This window comes from Aptenodytes patagonicus, chromosome W, assembly GCF_965638725.1.
Source record: "Aptenodytes patagonicus chromosome W, bAptPat1.pri.cur, whole genome shotgun sequence".
In the NCBI taxonomy this organism is placed as follows: Eukaryota; Metazoa; Chordata; class Aves; order Sphenisciformes; family Spheniscidae; genus Aptenodytes; species Aptenodytes patagonicus.
In genome coordinates this window covers 45946780-45965602 of record NC_134981.1, presented here as the reverse complement: position 1 = coordinate 45965602, position 18823 = coordinate 45946780, and the positions used below count along the sequence as shown (strand labels likewise).

Here is an 18823-nt window from a genome sequence, read left to right as displayed (position 1 = left end):
GCGGCCCCCCCGGCCAGCTTTCCCCAGTTTATGTACTGAGCATGACGTCCCATGGTATGGAATGTCCCTTTGGCCAGTTTGGGTCAGCTGTCCTGGCTGTGCCCCCTCCCAGCTTCTTGTGCACCTCCAGCCTTCTCAGTCGGTAGAGCATGGGAAGCTGAAAAGTCCTTGGCTAGTGTAAGGACTACCTAGCAACAACTAAAACATCAGTGCGTTATCAACATTGTTCTCCTCCTAAATCCAAAACACAGCACTGTACCAGCTACTAAGAGGGAAATTAACTCTATCCCTGCCGAAACCAGGACACTAATGGAAGGGAACAGGCTCTGTAAGGGAGGCTTCGGAGCCAGCTGGGCATGAATTGTGCATTAGTACCAGGAGGAAGCAGCGGATGATAATGGTTGGAGATCCCTTTCTGCAGGGGATGGAGGTACCCATCTGCTGACCAGACATGCTGTCATGGAAGGTTTGTTTCTTGCTAAGGGCCCATATCCAGGATGGTTGTGGAGAGACTGTTAAGAGTTGTCTGGCCCTTGGACTATTACCTCTTGCTGTTCATCCATATGGGCACCAATAACACTGCCAGGGGAGACCTGGAATATATCAAGGGTAACTGCGGAGCTCTGGGGACAAAGGTGAGGGACATGTGTGGTATTCTCAAACCTACATGAGGAGCGGATGCATTCTGTGAGTTAACAGCTGGCTGCATGGCTGGTGTTGCAGGCAGTACTTTGGCTTTTATGACTGTGGGTCCCTCTGAGGAATGAGGATTGCTAGGGAGAGCCAGGATCCATCTGACAAGGTGAGGCAAGAGCATCTTTGCCAACAGGCTTGAAAATGACCTTCAACTTGGTATGTTGGGTGATGGAGTTCGTACCATGAAGTGACATGAGGGAATGGAAAATGGGGTGGAAAGTACATGGGGCGGGGTGATGGGAGCGAGAAAGCACTTGGAAGGATAAAGCAGGACAAAAGGGCCCACTTCAAGTGCCTCTGCACAAATGCACACAGCCTGGGAAACAAACAAAGTGCTAGAGCTCTGTGTGCAGATGAAGAACCGTGATGAGTAGCTGAGCTGTGGTGGGAGAGCTCATATAACCACAGTTCTGTAGTGGATGGATTCAGACTCTTCAGAAAAGACAGGCAGGGAAGAAGAGGAGGGGAATTGGCCTCTATGTGAAGGACCAGATTGAATACATGGACCTCTTCTATGGAATGGGCAACAGGCTGATTGAGAGCTTGTTGGCCAAGATGGGAGGAGAGGCCAGTGAGGGTGACATGGTGGGAGTTACAAACTACCTGATCAGGATTAGAAAGCGGTCAGTCATCTTTAAACAACTGGAGGAATTCTCTGGATCACAGACCCTGTTCTTTATGGAGGACTTAAACCTCCCTGACATCTGCTGGAAGGGCAACACAGAGGGATGCAAGTAGTCAAGGAGATTTCTGGAGGAATAACTTCTTGACACAGGTACTGGATGGGCCAACCAGGAGTGACGCACAACTGAATCTGCTATTCACTAACAAGAAAGAACTGGTTGAGGATGTGATAATCAATGGCAGCCTTGGCTGTAGCGACCATGAAATAGTGGAGCTCAAGATCCTGAGGGGACTGAGGAAGGAGAGTAGCAGAGTACAGACCCTAGACTTCAGGAGAGCAGATGTGGTCTTATTCAGGGGACTGGTAGAGAGGATCCCATGAGAGACAGCTCTGAAGGGCAAAGGAACTCCAAAGAACTGTCAGGTCTTTAAGGACACCCTCCTTCAAGTACATGAATGGTCTATCCTGATACTCAGGAAACCAAGTAGGCCAACTTGGCTGATTAGCCAAGGGAGGTCATAACTGAGGTCCAATGCAAAAGGATGTGCACAGGAGGTGGAAGCAAGGACAGTCTACAAAGGAGGAATTTAGAAACATTGCCTGGGCATGCAGGGATGGTATTAGGAAAGCCAAAGCTCAACTTGAATTGAGATTTGCAAAGGACATAAAGGGCAATGAGAGCTTCTGCTGCTACATTATGAGTAAAAGAATAAACAAGGAAAATGCAGGCTTGCAGCTTAATGGGGCAGGTGATTTAGTGACAGCAGAGGTAGCTAAGGTACTCAATGCCTTTTTTGCTTCAGTCTTCACAAACATTGTCTCCCAAGTCTCTGTGCTTAGAGATAGTGTTCAAGGAGGAGAAGAATTACCAGTAGTGGAAGAGGATCGAGTTGGGAATCTCTTGAGAAATCTCAACCCATACAAATTCATGGGACCAGATGGGATGCACCTGAGGGTGCTGGGAGAGTTGGCCGATTTCATTGTGAAGCTGCTCTCTATTGTCTTTGAAAGGCTGTGTAGATCAGGAGAGGTCCCTGATAATTGGAGAAAGGTAAATGTTGCACCCATTTTCAAAAAAGGCCAACAGAACAATCTGTGGAACTATAAGCCTGTCAGTTTCACTTTGGTCCCTGGGAAAATCATGGAGCGAGTCCTCTTGGAATGCATTTCTGAGCACAAGGGATGAGGTGACTGGGAACAGTCAGTATGGGTTTACCAAGGGTAAATCATGCCTGACCAACCTCATTGCCTTGTATAATGAAAGGACTAAATTTGTGTCATCATAAAGTCATCCACCTTGACTTTAGAAAAGATTTTTATGTGGTCTCCTACAGAATCCTTGTATCCAAATTGGATTGTTATGGTCTAGATGGATGAAAACCTGTCTGGTTTGTCAGGCTCAGAGGGTAGTGGTTAATGGTTTGTACTCTACCTGGAGCCTGGTTACAAGTGGAGTACTACAGGGGTCAATCCTGGGACCTGTCCTGTTTAAGATCTTTATCAATGACCTGGAGGAGACAGAATGCACCCTCATCAAGCTTGCAGACAACATTACATTTGGGGGTGCAGTTGATATGCTTGAGGACAGGGCTGTCATTCAGAGGGACCTATTCAGGCTGGAGAAATGGCCTGAGAGGAACCTCCCAAAATTCTACAAGGACAAATGCAGAGTCCTGTACTTGGAATGAACTAACCCCCTGCAACGGTGCAGGTGGGGGACTGACTGGCCGGGGAGCAGCTCTGCTGAAAAGGACTTGGGGATCCTGCTGGACAGTAGGCTAAACACAAACCAGTAGTGTGCCTTGGCAGTGACAAAGGCCAAACAGTATCCTGGGCAGTGTCAACAGGAGTGCATCCAGTAGATTGAGGGAAGTGATTATTCCCCTTTACTTGGCACTTGTTAGACCTCATCTAGAGTACTGTATCCAGTTTTGGTCCCCCCAATACAAGACAGACATTGAGAAACTGGTGGGAGTTAATCAGAGGGCCACCAAGCTGGTCAGGGGGCTGCAGCACATGCTCTATGAAGAGGGGCTGAGGGAACTGTGCTTGTTCAGCCTGGAGAAGAGAAGGCTTCAGGGGGACCTAATAGCAGCCTTCTAATACCTACGAGGAGGTTACTGAGAGGATGGGATCAGTCTCCTTACTGAGGTGCATGACAGGAGGACAAGAGGCAGTGGCCATAAATTCAAACAGGGGAGGTTCCATCTGGATATAAAGCAAAATATTTCATTGTGAGGATAAGCACTAGAGCAGGGGCCCAGAGAGGTTGTGGCATCTCCATCCTTGGAGGTTTTCAGAACTGATTGGACAAAACCCTGAGTGACCTGGTTTGAATTCATTGTTGACCATGCTTTGAGCAGGAAGTTGGAGTAGGTAGCCTCCTGAGATTCTTTCCAACCTGAATGATTTTATGAATTGTGATTATCCAGTGAATGTACCCTACCTGTTGTATTAGACCAAAACAGATTAGAACACAAATACATTTGTTAGAAATTATTGTGTGGGGTTTTTTTGGTTTGGTTTGGTTTTGTTTTGTTTTGTTTTTCTTTGATAGGTCAGACTGTCTTACTCAGGACCTTGAGAAGCCCAAATCCAAATTTGTGAGAGAGGTTTTAGAAAAATGCATGAGGTAAGTAAGACTTCTGAACATCTTGCTTTTGTAGTTATGTTAAACTGAAGTTTGGCCATTGCTTCCAGGTAATGATGCATTCCTTTTAATGTGGCTCTTGTCTTAAGCATACATATTTTCTCAGTTAACTTTTTTAGCTAAAGTCTGTTCTGTTGTCTTGCTCAGTTTTGTTCTAGTGTATCTGTTGTAGGGCACTGCTTTTCCTAGTGGACTAGGGGACAAATAGGTGGAGCAAGTGGAGGTGACATCCCACTTGTTCATGCTTCTAGGTAGAAATTAAGAAGGCTTTACTTTTTCTGCTTGGGGATAGGTAAAAAGAGTTGATAATAGAGCAGGCAGGGAAGGAAAAAGAGTTCAGGTAATTTGCTGGAAAACAGTGGTTATTCACAGAAATAGGGGGGTTTATTATATCCCTAGCTTAAGATAAATAAGTATCTTGATTGTTCTGGGCATCTCTGATTCTCATGGACCTTAAAAAGAAGCTGCAAAAACACAACAGCTGTCAGGATTGGGCTAATGATTGTGGAAATGGGGAGTATAGGAGAGTGCAAGAGCAAAATGTTCAAAGAACCTATGTAATTCAGTATTTTACATGGAAAAAGCTTACCTGTTGTTTTGCGAGAGTTTAATATACGAAATGTGAAATTGTTGTGCTGCAAGGTTTCATTTTGTCTGTGGGTCCTTTTTGATTTTACTGCAAATTTAGTAGAGGAATTCAGTGTTTGTAAGGTAAGAAAGATGGAAGGTAAAATGAAGCCATTTGGTTTAATCTTTTTTTTTTCTTCCCCCCCCCCGCGCGCATTTAATACTGGTATTTTACCAGTTGTCCCTGTAGCATCTTAGACTTGTGTGAGGATGAAATTCTAGTATTAAGCATCTACTAGAAAGTTTTGATTAAGTTAGTTCTTGCTATCTGTCAGGAACTACCATTGCATTGAGTAAACATTTTGATTTTATTTTTTTTGCACAGTCCAAATTAAAAAATAGGAAAAATACTTTAAATCAGTGAGTTGAGTCAGCCCTGATGATGATATGCCATTATAATTCTACTGCTGTGAAACTTACTTTTGTAGGCTTTCCTACCATCAGCGAATAATAGACATTGTTCCTCCAAGTTTTTCTGTCCTCAGTCCTGCAAACCCAGTGTGTATTTACAAATATGGAGATGAAAGCAATAGTAAGTATTTAAGTTACTGAAACTTCAGTTCCAAGCAAATTGTTTCAAAGCAAGGGAATGTCCTAGCTTGAGTGTCAAGTCCCTTAACTTCATGAAGGAGAACTCAGCTGAAATAAATATGTTTGATTTTGATCTAGTGCTATGTCTGGATCTTTCTAATCTAAACCTTTTTTTAAAAAATAAAAAAAAGTCTAGCTGTATGAAGTTAAACCATGCTGAGGTAACTGCAGTCTAGGTGCTACAGCATTGCTTTGGTTTGCCAGGAGTCTAAAAAAAGAAAATTTCATTTATTTCCATCATTCAGGCAGAATACTGTGCAGAAATGAATGTAGCAAAAGATAATATGGACTTGTTTTTGAACGAATGGGGCACTTAACAATAAAAGATTTTACTAAACAAATTTGGTTTAATGGTGCAAGCAGAGAGGCAGCAAATCATGTGAAGGATCTGTCATTATCAAAGGCAGAGATAAGTGAGAAAATGCAGGTAAGTATTGCATTTTCAAGAAGCTGATGGAAATTAGAATGGAGTTTTAATCAGGGGATTTATTCCCCCCTCAACTCTGAAGGTGCTAGAAAAGGGCTTGAATTTGTGAAGAATAGGAAACCCATTGATTAATTTTATGGAATGATCATGTGGACAGTGGTATTGGGAGCAGCAAGTTTTGGGGGTAGCTGGGAAGTGTACATGCTTCTCTGAGAAACATGCTGATGTAAAAATATTCATTCCATCCTAGACTTGAAAAGGATTATATGAACTTTCTGTTTTCATTTAGGGTCTCTTCCTGGGTATACTGTAGCACTCTGTTTAACGATTGCAATTAAAAATAAGGCCAGTAACGATGAAATCTTCAACATTTTAAAAGATGTGCCTAATCCAAATAAGGATGACGATGATGGTAAGGACATCTGATATTAGGCATTGCAAGGTTGTCATTAATTTTGCATCTAAACCATTTTGCTGTCCTGTAGTTATGGTTTCTGCTGCTAATTGAACTGTATGCTTTCCTTTCTAATAGTTGGTTTCAGTTTAACAAAAAATGGAAGTAACATACAATTGTCAGTGTTTCTTCTGTTCTTGTCATGTACAGACACAGGTCCGTTCTAGTTAATAGAAGCAACCTGTCCCTTGATGTGGGTTCTGCTAATTATCCACAGAGGTGGCATGAAGGATTTTTAACGTTTTCCTTTGCCTTCAGCATTAGAGCTCTTTTCATGGTGTCAGCTTTGTCCCGAAGATCCAGTGCCTTTGCCCTACTTAAGAGTTTGCCTCCTGTTGATATAGTCCCATAGCAGTTAAAGCTAGCACCCTGGCTATCTTAGCTTTCCCTAGATCTAAATGAAACTAGCATTCTCACAATAGGACTTTGCTCAAGTTCTTTCCAGCTTTGCTGTTGGTCCTGCCACACCTAATGCTCGATTTCCAAAGCCAATGTGCTCTTGGGGTCTGAAAGGAGCGTGAGCTACAGGTTTGAGGAGTGATCTTTAAAACATAGGGACAGATTGGGTAATACTGCAATACTTGTAAGTGTTCTGTTATGCAGGCACAGAACAGCAGTGAGCCTTTTTTTGCTTGAGAGCCAGTATTGTTTTCCTTGATTTGCTATAAAGACCACATAGTAATCGATGTTCCTTTTCTTACCCATTGTTGCCAGCAGGTCTACAGCAGTGTCCGGGGGATTCAGAACCATTCACCTCAAGTGTCCCACATCCCCTATGCACAATTGGTGCCCCCCTTTCCCAACCATTACAAATACCCAACCTCTGTATTATAGTCATCTGCAGCTTCCTCTCTTCTCATCCATTCCCCCTTTCCCATGCTCTATGGCCTACCTTGTCTCCAACCCAATGCAGACTTCTGCAGCATCTTCAGCTGTTGTTCCCTGCTTCTCTCCATCAGTGCTGTTAGATGCCACTAGCATAGCTGTCTCTCTGCTGCTATTTCTCATTAACCTGGAACTATTTCTACATGTTTTCTCCATGACAGATGGAAGTCCCAAGATCTGCACCTTTTAGAAGATATTTACTAACTCCCTGTTTAGCCTTGCAAAATCCAGTCGCTGAAACTTAATTTATTGTTTTAATTCATTTTACAAAAATTATCTTTAAAGATTTTGAAGCAACTTAAAACCTCTACTTCAAGTACTTATTGTTTTAACTTTAAATAACTTGCAGATGAAGGATTTACCTTCAATCCTTTGAAAATAGAAGTTTTTGTACAGACTCTGCTCCATCTAGCTGCGAAGTCTTTCAGCCACTCCTTCAGTGCTCTGGCTAAGTAAGTGTGGTATGTGCATTATTTTGGGGCTTACAGAACCATTTCATTCTGACAGTGAAGTGCCTGATAAAATAACTCATCTACAGGCTTCAGTAACATTTTAGATGCTATACAATGTGATGTGATGGTGTGTTTTGGGTAGAAGCGGTAACACTACTAAAAGGAAGGTAATGTGAAAACTAGGTTACATAGCTGAATGGAGTTGTTAACAAGACCATACACATCTTAAGCATGTTGATTGCATTAGGGTGAGGGTTCTGTCTGCTTTAAGTGTCTTGCAAGTATAAAGGTACATATCAATTTGGTGTTTTCCTGTTGTCACATCTGGGCATATCAGTGTTCTTCACCTGAGTACATCCTTGAATGTCTGTGATTCAGTTCCTAATTCTACCAGTAGCCCTGTAGGGGTTCTAAAATAGAGACTGTTTGGTACTCAGTTACTGCACAGAAGCAATTAGGTCTTTCCTGGAGTTTAATGTTGGCAGAAAGTGCGAGAGGAAACATACATCTGTGCAGTGGAGAATGTTGTAAACGTCTGTTATTGAAATAAAAAACCAAAAATCTTTGTAGCTTTCTCAAATGCAAATATTACTCTTGAAACTGAGCTGAAATAAATCCCCTTGTACCCTTCATTGTAGCCTACAAAGATGTCCTTCAACCCAGCTTTCACCTTGCTTTTGTTACTAACAAAAGGTATTGCGCTATGAGTTAGTTGCCTGCACAAGCATACTGCTGTTGGGTTGTGCTGTTGTGTTTAAATCAATCAATAACATGCAGGTTAGTCAGTTGGTTTAAAAAAACAAAACAAAAAAAATAAATGGGGGAGATCATTTGTGTGGCAGTACATCACCTCATTAAGTGTGTAGATATTTCTGTATGTGACTCCTAATTATGAATATTTAATCTACTTAAAATATAAAGAGAGTTAATAGGAAGTCTTAAGTAATCTTTCTAACAAGTGTGGTGTGTTATGATTCTTTCTGCATACTATTGCAAAATCTTGAGAAACATCACTGTGTAATGAAAAATATCCTAGCTAGTGTCCGGATTAGCTACTTGCAAATCTATTACATTCTCTTAATGATAGTTTCTAAATCAAACAAATGAGGCACTCTGTCTATACTTTCCTTTGAAAGAGGAAAGTTATTGCTCAAGCCATACGTTCTCTGTTTTCGATTTCATTTGCATTACTGAACTTTATTTAGACTTACAAAGTCCATGAGACAAAGAGCTGTTACCTGACTGGAAGAAAAGTTGGAGCTGAAAATGGTCACAGTGCAGCAGATGATAGCTTATTGCCTGTCCTGGAGGTGCTTGCAAGTGCTTGACTGCTTTGTGATGCTAATGAATTTTATGTTTAGAAGACCCCAAAGAATAATGGGAGAGGAGTACTGCTGCAGCTGGCTTTAAAATGTACTTACTGTAGTTTGCCCTGCTTTTTTTCTCTCGCATCAAGCCTTACTTATTCTTCCTTAACTGTCCAACAGCACATTATGCTACTAGTATCTGAAGTGCTGGGAAGCCACCATAGAGTGGATCAGGTGGTTTGTTTCTTTGCTGTGTATTCTGTATTCCAAGGACTGATGCGTATTTAAATGTACAAAGCCATATAGCGTATGCATGGGGGGAACCTTTCCTAAACCCCTTTGGCTGGCTCCATCTGTGAGTTCACAAGCATAATGTACTTTGGAGCATCACAGAGATTGAACAGCTGGTAGATTAGTTCATTTTAAAATTAATCGTTTGCTGAGTGTCCTGAGGAGCAAGTGATATTGCTTCATGTTGAGTGACTGCATACCTCCCATGACAGTATCATGTCTTCTACAGTGTGTTGCAACAACCAGTATGACTCAAAATCAGTTAAGTTGGTGTTTTTAAAAAAAAAAAAATTAAAAAAAATCAACCCACAACTTCTTAAATATACCTAAGCGATATAAAATTTATTCTAGAATATTTTTAGAGTGCATGCTCTTAAAGACATGCTTTAACTTCTAGAGGGTTGACTGCAACTGTTTAAGCAAAATGAGATGAAAATAACTTATTTTTGACACTGCATACTTGATGCTGTTAAACTGTCTCAGTATGAAAGAGGTGGTCGTGTCTTACTGAATTATTTTTCTATTTATACAACTTTATATACTTTACAAATGTAAAAGCTTGATTTTTGTCTGCACATGGAAGATTTATGATGACGGTTTATAACAAACGATGGTCACTAGCCTACAGTCAGTAACATAAGGAGCAGGACTCTGTGTATTCAGAGCTATAGTGGTTTCACTGCTGCATATCAACAGTGATATCCATAAGGTCAAAAGGAGCCATTTAAACTTTATAGCTACATTACATAAACTGGGCTGCGAATACTGACATAGGAGTCAGCTTAAATCTACTGAAGTAGATGCTCTCAGTGCTTTCCTCAGTAGAGGGGAGATTGAATAATGGTCTATGGTTATGGAAACACCTATCAATAGGCAAAGTCCAAGGCACAAAAAGCAGCAAATTTCACTCTGCCTGCATATAGATAAGCACACCGAACAGCAGAGTTCTCTCCTGCATTTAAAAGCATGAGAACTGTAGCCTAGCTTTGAGGAGTAAGTTTGCCCGAGGCAGGGTTACATTGCTTTTAGGAGTTGTCTTGTCTCTGCAACCTTTTAAACGCAGGACAGTTCTATTTGTCAGGGGGTAGCCTTTCCAGAATTGTTGCAGATTGGCCAAAAGAAAATGTTGGGAACATCTAAACCACTACTGTGTCTCCTGCTTCATTGCCCTGATCCTAACCCCTCCATTGACTACTTATATTTCTTTAAAGGTTTCACGAAGTCCTCAAAGTACTTGCTGAAAGTGATGAGGGGAAACTCCATGTCCTGAGAGTTGTATACGAGGTTTGGAAGAATCATCCGCAGGTAAGAGCATCAATGGCAGATATTTGTTGAAGTTTCCGCTCACAGAAAGTCATGTTAAAATACAAAGCATTACAATTTCATTTGTTTACTTAAAAATACTGTCTATTGTCTATTTGTATTTAAAAGAATTTGTGTTTACTACTGTTAAGTGCCTTAAACTGAACATCAAATTTATTCTCTATCAGTGAGACTTTCACGTTAAAAGTTCAGTGTAGAAGACTTTCAGCTTTGTGCTATGCTCTGGTTTACAAGAGAATAACTTAAAACCCAAACCAAAACAAACCCAACCCAACCCTGTTTTTCTTATAAATTTCAATACTAGAACAGCGTTCTTGTGCTTTATGCTTTTTAAGATGTAGATCTTGTAACACAGAAGTAGGCTGAAGAGAGAACCTGGTTAGTAGGCAAAAAGAGAGAACCTGTTTATTTAGCATTTGTGTGGTTTTTCACTAGCAATCACAAGGAGCCACGAAGACCAGGTTGGAATCAGTGTTATGCACAGACAGAACAAGTAAATCTGCTCTCAACCAACATTCAGAACAGATTTGTCTGTGACACTACCATGGTTAAAGTTCATTCCTGAGTCTGATGAAATAATGTGCTGAAAGAACTATGAAAAGTAGCTCAGTTGTTTAAAACATGCTATTTTTTTACAGCAATTGTTGTTTCCCCATGTTGTCGTTGTTTTATAAATGGAGATCAGTAAGAAACTTGTGTTCAATTTTTCTGCATTAGTTATTTGGATATTTCTCCCTGGTGTGTTTGTAATATATGATGTTATGTCTGGAAGTGATTGGTGCCTCAGTTGCATGAGCCAGACTTCCAAAAGTAATCTCATTGAGTGCTGGAGAATCCTTGCACCTGCTGCTGGGCCTAAGGCCCATTTTCTAGGGTTACTAAAAGATTACTTTTAATATTCTTTAAAGTCAGGTCCTGAAAGAGAGGTAAGATATTGTAAAATAGCTTCTTAAATAAAAGGATCAAAAAAAAGCAGAGATTAAATATATATACACATTCCTACCTGAAATATCAACCTTTAAAATATGGATGGTCACAGCCTCAACTATTTTCTGGGGGCACAAAGGCTTTGATGTCATAAAGGGAAACTTTAACATCAAGATTGAATACTTTCACAAATTCCTATGTCTGTGTTACATGAAGGCTCAAACTAGGTAATCTGGATAATGCCAGGAAGAATTTCTTAAGACAAATGCATATAGGAAGCAATATTGGAAATTGAGAAATGAGTCATGAGTTCTCTGATTCATTTCATTAATTTAGTTTTCTACCTTAAATTGAGCTTTGTTACACTTCCCTATTTGAGAATGGATGATTATGAGAATAAATATGTTGCAGGTTGAGTTTCTTGGGTATTGCGGTATGGAGTACATGAATAATTAAGATGGGCCCTTTCTTCTGAATGGCACAAAGCTGTTCTAATCACAAGATAGTTTTTGTAGCTACCTGCTTGATTTTCCCACAAGCCTCATCAAGGTAGGGTCCTGTAGTAAATACTTATATACAATGCTGGTTTCATTCTAAAATGAAGAGGTCCTGCAGGAAAGAGCATATGGTTGTGGTTGGGGACTGTTGCAGTCCAAGGAGAGTAGGCTAGCAGTTGCTGTTACCTTATGGTTATGTAACAGGAACATGTCTTCTGGTTGGATACTCCAATGTTGACTATTGGGACTTGCTTCTCTGATGCCTCGTCTCAAAATTCAGTTCTTGTATTTTTGCTCTTGGGAATAGCAGAAGTACTCACTTGAATGAAAAGTGAAGTCATCACTCTCATGAGGGGTAAAGATGACTTGTTAAAATGTGAATGCATACTTGGCATGATTGATACAGCTCCCCTAGTCTGAGCATTTTTAGGTTCAGCAAATGAGATGTCTGCTTTAAGCAGTACTAGCTTCCTAAAGTGTTTGAAATCACCCATTAGTTTGACTAATGTATTTGCAAAGTTGCATAAAACCAAACTTGACTCTAATAGCTTTTCATACAACCCAGCACTGGTTGTACCTTAGCCCACAGTAATTTCACAGACTCCATGTTGCAGCAGGTAAACTTGACAGTTTCTTGTGGTAGGGAATGACCATCTTGTCTTTCCCAAAATGTAGATGATTGCTGTTCTTGTGGATAAGATGATTCGAACACAGATTGTTGATTGTGCTGCAGTAGCAAACTGGATCTTCTCTTCAGAACTTGCACATGATTTTACTAGGTAACAAGTGTGGAATTTCTGTCTTCAGTTGCTTTTTATCTGAATATTTATTTTAAATGGTTAGAATCCATTTTTTTAACTTAAAGTAATTGTAGTTTTTACTTTCATTATTTTGCTTTAAACTCTACATAAAATTGTGTTGCTTCCCTAAAACACAAGCTTTAGTATTTTCCTCTGAGCTGCAGTGTGCATTTCTATGTCCTGCAAAAAAGCTATGCTAGCAAGATTCATGCAAGTAGCCTGTAAGTTTGCCAAAGTGGAAGGAGAAGCTCTAGGACCATTTCTGGACAAGAACCATTAACCCTGTTATATAGCTGCTAGCCTGGTGGAGTCTTGGCTTGCACCTAGGGCATGCATCCTGCGTCACTCTCAGATATATTGTTTACTGAGAGTGGGAAACATGCTTAGACCTGGCAGTTTGATGCTAGTAGTGTTGCAGAATGATTCTGAAATAAAGCACTGGTTTGGTAATTCAGTGCAAAGTACAGGTAAGAAGTGAGTGATATGCTTTCTTAATATTGAATGTCTGCTCACTCCAGTAGATGTCCTAGGTAATGATGAAATGTTGTAAATTTCCCCCAGATCAGTGTTGTGCGCTTCTTTATTTGTTTATTAATTTAACTTGCTCTGTAGCAATAGAAAGTTGCCCTGTTTCTGATGGTTTGAATAAGAAGAGTTGAGAGTTATAGCAGACCTGTGCATTTTCTATCTTGGAACAGTGTGCAATTTACTGTTTTGGGTTCTGCATCTTTTCTAGGTTCTATGTCTGGGAAATCTTACATTCCACAATTCGTAAAATGAACAAGCATGTACTGAAGATTCACAAAGAACTGGAGGAGACTAAAGCAAGATTGGCAAGACAGCACAAAAGAGTAATTTGTTTATTTTTTTAATACATATATTTGACACTAAGTAATCTGCAGGCTGTCACGTTTCAGACTGACACGCAATTGGTTCTTGGAGGGGCTGAATAAAAATACTGTCAGGAGGCATATCTACACGTGTTGCCATCTCTAGTACTAGGACACTAAAGTTGACCCATTTTTTGTATGTTTTTCTAAAGGCTGTTAGAGCCTGAGAATTCAGTGAAGTCTTTAAAGAAGTTCATGTGCATTTGCACCATTCAAGGTTTTTCTCGTAAGTTTTTGTTCCAACATGAGCTTCTTTCACTCTGTGTTTTGAATCTTGGTTCCTGTTACGTTATTGGGTAGCAATAGGAACAGTCAAATTCATACTCAAGTTTACTGTAGGTTCTGTTAGTTACTTTCAGATTTTACTAGTAAGTAGTCATTTAGGACCTCGTATCTTGTGTGGTGCATGGAAACAGCAAGCTGTCATTGAGAAGCAAAGATAGTTGTCGCTGTTCTTTTAACAGATGCTGCTAGATTCAGACAGTTGCATCTGCCTTTTGCTTCTCTTGGATTTTATTTTCGAATGTCCTTGTATGACCTAGACTACTGTTTACAGTGAGATGACTATCAAATATTTTTAAACACATTGTGTGGACTCTTAAGTCCGAAGTGATAGTAGAAGCTTGTTATTCCTGGACAAGCAGCTGGGTTACTGGGATTTTGTACTGCGCTTGGGAAAAGAAGGTGCTTTCTGTGCCTTCCCCATCTGAGTGTTTTATGGCACCAAATACTTTCAATGTCCCTAGCCAGCCACTCCAGTCTAATTAGTCCTTTTTTTAATTCACTTTTGGCTATTTTGGGGCTTCAGGTCTAAGTAATGATGCTGTAAAGTACGGTGAGAGTTGTATCTCCTGTAGCAGCCCCAGAGGGCAGGACCCAAGACAGTTTGGCTGACTACAATATTTAATCCTGATATCGAATGAAGCCAATTTATAGAAAGTATCTTAGTTTCATAGAAAGGAGAGTATTTCCTTGTTGATCTATGGTCTTCCAGTACCTGCACAAAACACTAGGCTACTTTTAAATCTTTGGCCTAGGTTAACGTCAGAATTTGGCACAACATGGAACACATGCAGGATCATGCAAAAAATGGCAGTAGCACAAGTAATTTCCTATGAGCATCAGCTGAGAGATCACTAGGACCTCATGGTTTGCTGATGTCAGTTCATCCCAACTCTTTCAGCTCTTTTCCTTGCTCATTCCCAGCAACAGCCACGGTAGTTGCTTACCTCCTCAATCTATGTTCATCAGCAATTAACAAATGTTTGTGAGTATTGAAGAGCTATTCATTGATTTCACTGTGAGGCAAAGAGATTGTCTGGTATCATTCAATGGATATACCTATGTTTTTGTTTCTGTACTGGTTCCTAGCTGCAGCTCTTGAGTACTGAGTGCTTTAAGGGCAGTGTTATGCCATGAGATAACTTTTGTAAGTAAATGTATTAGGTCTGGCTGGGATGGAGTTAACTTTCCTCATAGCAGCCCTCATAGTGCTGTGCTTTGTATTGGTAGCTAGAACAGTGTTGATAACACACCAGTGTTTTGGCTACTGCTGAGCAATGCTGGCACAGCATCAAGGCTGTCTCTCCAACCCCCCACCCCCAAAGTCCAGTAGGCTGGGGGTGGGCGAGAAGTTGGGAGGGGACATAGCCAGGGCAGCTGACTCCAAGTGACAAAAGAGATATTCCATACCATATGACGTTGTGCTCAGCAATAAAAGCTAAGAGAAAGGAGGAGGAGGAAGGGGGGCATTCGTTATTTAGGCGTTTGTCTTCCGAAGCAACTGCTATGCATACTGAGGCCCTACTTCCCAGGAAGTGGCTGGATATTGCCTGCTGATGGGAAGCAGAGAACGGGGGGGGGGGGGGGTGGTGGTGGTGGTGTTTTTTGGTTTTTTTGTTTCCTTTGATTCCTCCCCACAGCCTTTGCTTTTCTTTATTAAACTGCCTTTATCTCGACCCACGAGTTTTTCATCTTATTTTCTCCCCCTGTCCCGCTCAGGAGGGGGAGTGGCTTGTTGGACACCTGGCAGCCCGCCAAGGTTAACCCACCACAGTAAAATAGACAAAATATGAGTAGTTCTGGAAGCAGATGCTTTACCAGACTGCAGTTCCTCATTGATGATGTAAAATGTCAAATTTTGATGGCCCCAGTGCTAAGTGGACTGGCATGTTATGGGATGAGGCCAAGGCTTACCTGCCTGCTCCTAGGGGAGTTAACAGTGTCCACTGGTCCTTGAACAGTTAGTCTAGGTTGGGGGGGGGTATGATCCTGTGATGAAGAAAATGTCAAAATTCTCAATTACTACAAATTCTCAAGTCCTTCTGCTTTAAATATTGCAGTAATTAAGAGTTTTATCTTTCAAGTTTCTAGTTTGCATTCAAAAATATAAATTGCAAGTGTGATTTGCATACAGTAGGTGAGTTAGCACATGGCCCTATTTTTGTCTTAAGTTGCACATACTCTTACAAAAAATTGATGTTTATAGCTGTTAATTTATGGATATTATTGCAGAGAAACAACATTGTGAGACTGAAGCGATATCTGTAACTGAATGTATTGAATGTGCCTTACTCTACCAGATTCCCCCTTTCTTGTTATACATCATTTAATCACAGAATGATTGAGGTTGGAAGGGACCTCTGGAGGTCATCTTGTCCAATCCCCCTGCTAAAGTAGGGCCACCTAGAGCCAGTTGCCCAGGAACATGTCCAGATGGTGTTTGAATATATCCAAGGAGGGAGACTCCACAACCTCTCTGGGCAACCTATTGCAGTGCTCAGTCACCCTCACAGTAAAAAAAGTGTTTCCTGATGTTCAGACAACCCCTTCTGTGTTTCAGTTTGTGCCCAATGCCTCTTGTCCTGTCACTAGACACCAATGGAAAGAGCCTGGCTCCGACTTTTTGCACCCTCCCTTCAGGTATTTATATATATTGATAAGATCCCCCCCGAGCCTTCTCTTCTCTAGGCTAAACAGTCCCAGTTGTCTCAGCCTTTCCTCAGGAGAGATGCTCCAGTCCCATAATCATCCTTCTGGCCCTTCGCTGGACTCTCTCTACTATGTCCACGTCTCTCTTGTATGGAGGAGCCCAGAATTGGATACAGCACTCCAGGTGTGGCCTCACCAGTGCTGAATAGAGGGGAAGGATCACTTCCCTCGACCTGCTGGCAATACTTTGCCTAATGTAGCCCAGGATACCATTAGCCTTCTTTGCGGCAAGGGCACATTGCTGGCTATCGTGGTTTAACCCCAGCCAGCAACTGAGCACCACACAGCCGCTCACTCATTCCCCCCATCCTGGTGGGATGGGGGAGAGAATCGGAAGAGTAAAAGTGAGAAAACTCGTGGGTTGAGATAAGAACAGTTTAATAATTGAAATGAAGTAAAATAGTAATAGTAATAATATTAATAATAAAAGAATATACAAAGCAAGTGATGCACGATGCAATTGCTCACCACCCGCCGACCGATGCCCAGCCAGTCCCCGAGCAGCGGCCCCCCCGGCCAGCTTTCCCCAGTTTATGTACTGAGCATGACGTCACATGGTATGGAATGTCCCTTTGGCCAGTTTGGGTCAGCTGTCCTGGCTGTGCCCCCTCCCAGCTTCTTGTGCACCTCCAGCCTTCTCAGTCGGTAGAGCATGGGAAGCTGAAAAGTCCTTGACTAGTGTAAGCACTACTTAGCGACAACTAAACCATCCGTGTGTTATCAACATTGTTCTCATCCTAAATCCAACACACAGCCCTGTACCAGCTACTAGGAAGGAAATTAACTCTCTCCCAGCCGAAACCAGGACAACCCCCAAGTTCTTTTCTGCAAAGCTTCTTTCCAACTGGTCAGCTCCCAGCATGTACTGGTGCCTGGGGTTGGTCCTCCCCAGGGGCAGGACTTTGCACTTCCCCTCGTTGAACTGCATTAGGTTCCTGTCGGCCCATTTCTGCAGCCTGTCCAGGTCCCTCTGGATGGTAGCACAACCCTCTGGTGTATCAGCCACTCCTCCCAGTTTGGTGTCACCTGCAAACTTGCTGAGGGTACAGTACACTCTGCCCAATCATCCAAATCATTAATGAAGATGTTGAACAGGATCAGACCCAGTATTGATCCCTGGGGTACACCACTAGTTACTGGCCTCCAACTAGACTTTGTGCCCTCTGGGCCTGGCTGTTCAGCCAGTTTTCAATCCACCTCACTGTCTGCTTATCCAGCCCATGCTTCAACAGCTTCTCTATGAGGATCTTATGGGAGACAGTGTCAAAGGCCTTCCTGAAGTCAAGGTAGACAATATGCACTGCTCTCCCCTCGTCTACCAGGCCAGTCATTTCATCATAGAAGGTTATGAGGTCGGTCAAGCATGACTCCCCCCCTTGGTGAATCCATGCTGACTACTCTTGATGACCATCTTGTCCTTCATGCGTCTGGAAGTTGTTCCCAGGACTAGCTGCTCCATCACCTTCCCAGGGTGAGGCTGACTGGCCTGTAATTCCCTGTTTCCTCCTTCTTGCCCTTCTTGAAGATAGGAGTGACATTTGCTTTCCTCCAGTCTTTGGGCACTTCTCCCAATCACCATGATCTTTCAAAGGTTATTGAGAGTGGCCTTGCAATGACATCTGCCTGCTCCCTCAGTGCTCATGGGTGCATCCCATCAGGGCCCATGCACTTATGTACATCCTTTTTGCTTAAATATTCCCTAACCTGATCCTCTTCCACCAAGGGTACGTCTTCCTTGCTCCAGACTTCCCCCTGGTCTCTGGGGCCTGGGATTCCTGAAGGCTGGTCTTGATAGTAAAGACTGAGGCAAAGGCAGCATTCAGTACCTCAGCCTTTTCCATGTCCTGTGTCACCAGGTCCCCTGTCTCATTCAGTAATGGGCCCACATTTTCCCCAGTCTTCCTTTTGCCACTTATGTACTTATAGAAGCCCTTTTTGTTGTCTTTGACATCCCTTGCTGGATTCAATTCCAGGTGGGCTTTGGCTGTTCTAACATCATCCCTGTATTCTCAGACAATGTCTCTGTATTCATCCCAGGTTACCTGTTTCTGCTTCCACCTTCCTTTTTGTGTTTGAGTTTGGCCAGGAGTTCACTGTTCATCCATGCAGGCCTCCTGGTATTTTTGCCCGACTTCCTGCTCGTTGGAATGGACCACTCTTGAGCTTGGAGGAGGTGACCCTCCAATATTAACCAGCTTTCTTGGACCCCTCTTCCCTCCAGGACCTTATCCCACGGGACGCTTCTAAGCAGATCCCTGAAGAGGCCAAAGTCGGCTCTCCTCAAGTCCAGGGTTGTGAGCTTGCCTTTTACCCTTCTCCCTCTTCTCGGGATCCTGAACTCCACCATCTCATGGTCACTGCAGCCAAGGCTGCCTTTGACCTTCGCATCC

General features: G+C 42.2%; 1 protein-coding gene across 2 annotated transcripts in view; it reads left to right on the top strand.

The window, feature by feature from the left end:
* The window catches only part of LOC143172063 (nuclear cap-binding protein subunit 1-like), an 85022-nt gene that overhangs the window by 55929 nt on the left and 10270 nt on the right, over positions 1–18823 (top strand). For both annotated transcript variants that reach the window (XM_076361296.1, XM_076361297.1), the window contains 7 exons: positions 3879–3953; positions 5027–5130; positions 5906–6028; positions 7305–7407; positions 10217–10310; positions 12428–12531; positions 13289–13403. In XM_076361296.1, coding sequence (XP_076217411.1) covers positions 3879–3953; positions 5027–5130; positions 5906–6028; positions 7305–7407; positions 10217–10310; positions 12428–12531; positions 13289–13403 — 718 coding nt within the window. The remainder of the gene's footprint in view (positions 1–3878; positions 3954–5026; positions 5131–5905; positions 6029–7304; positions 7408–10216; positions 10311–12427; positions 12532–13288; positions 13404–18823) is intronic.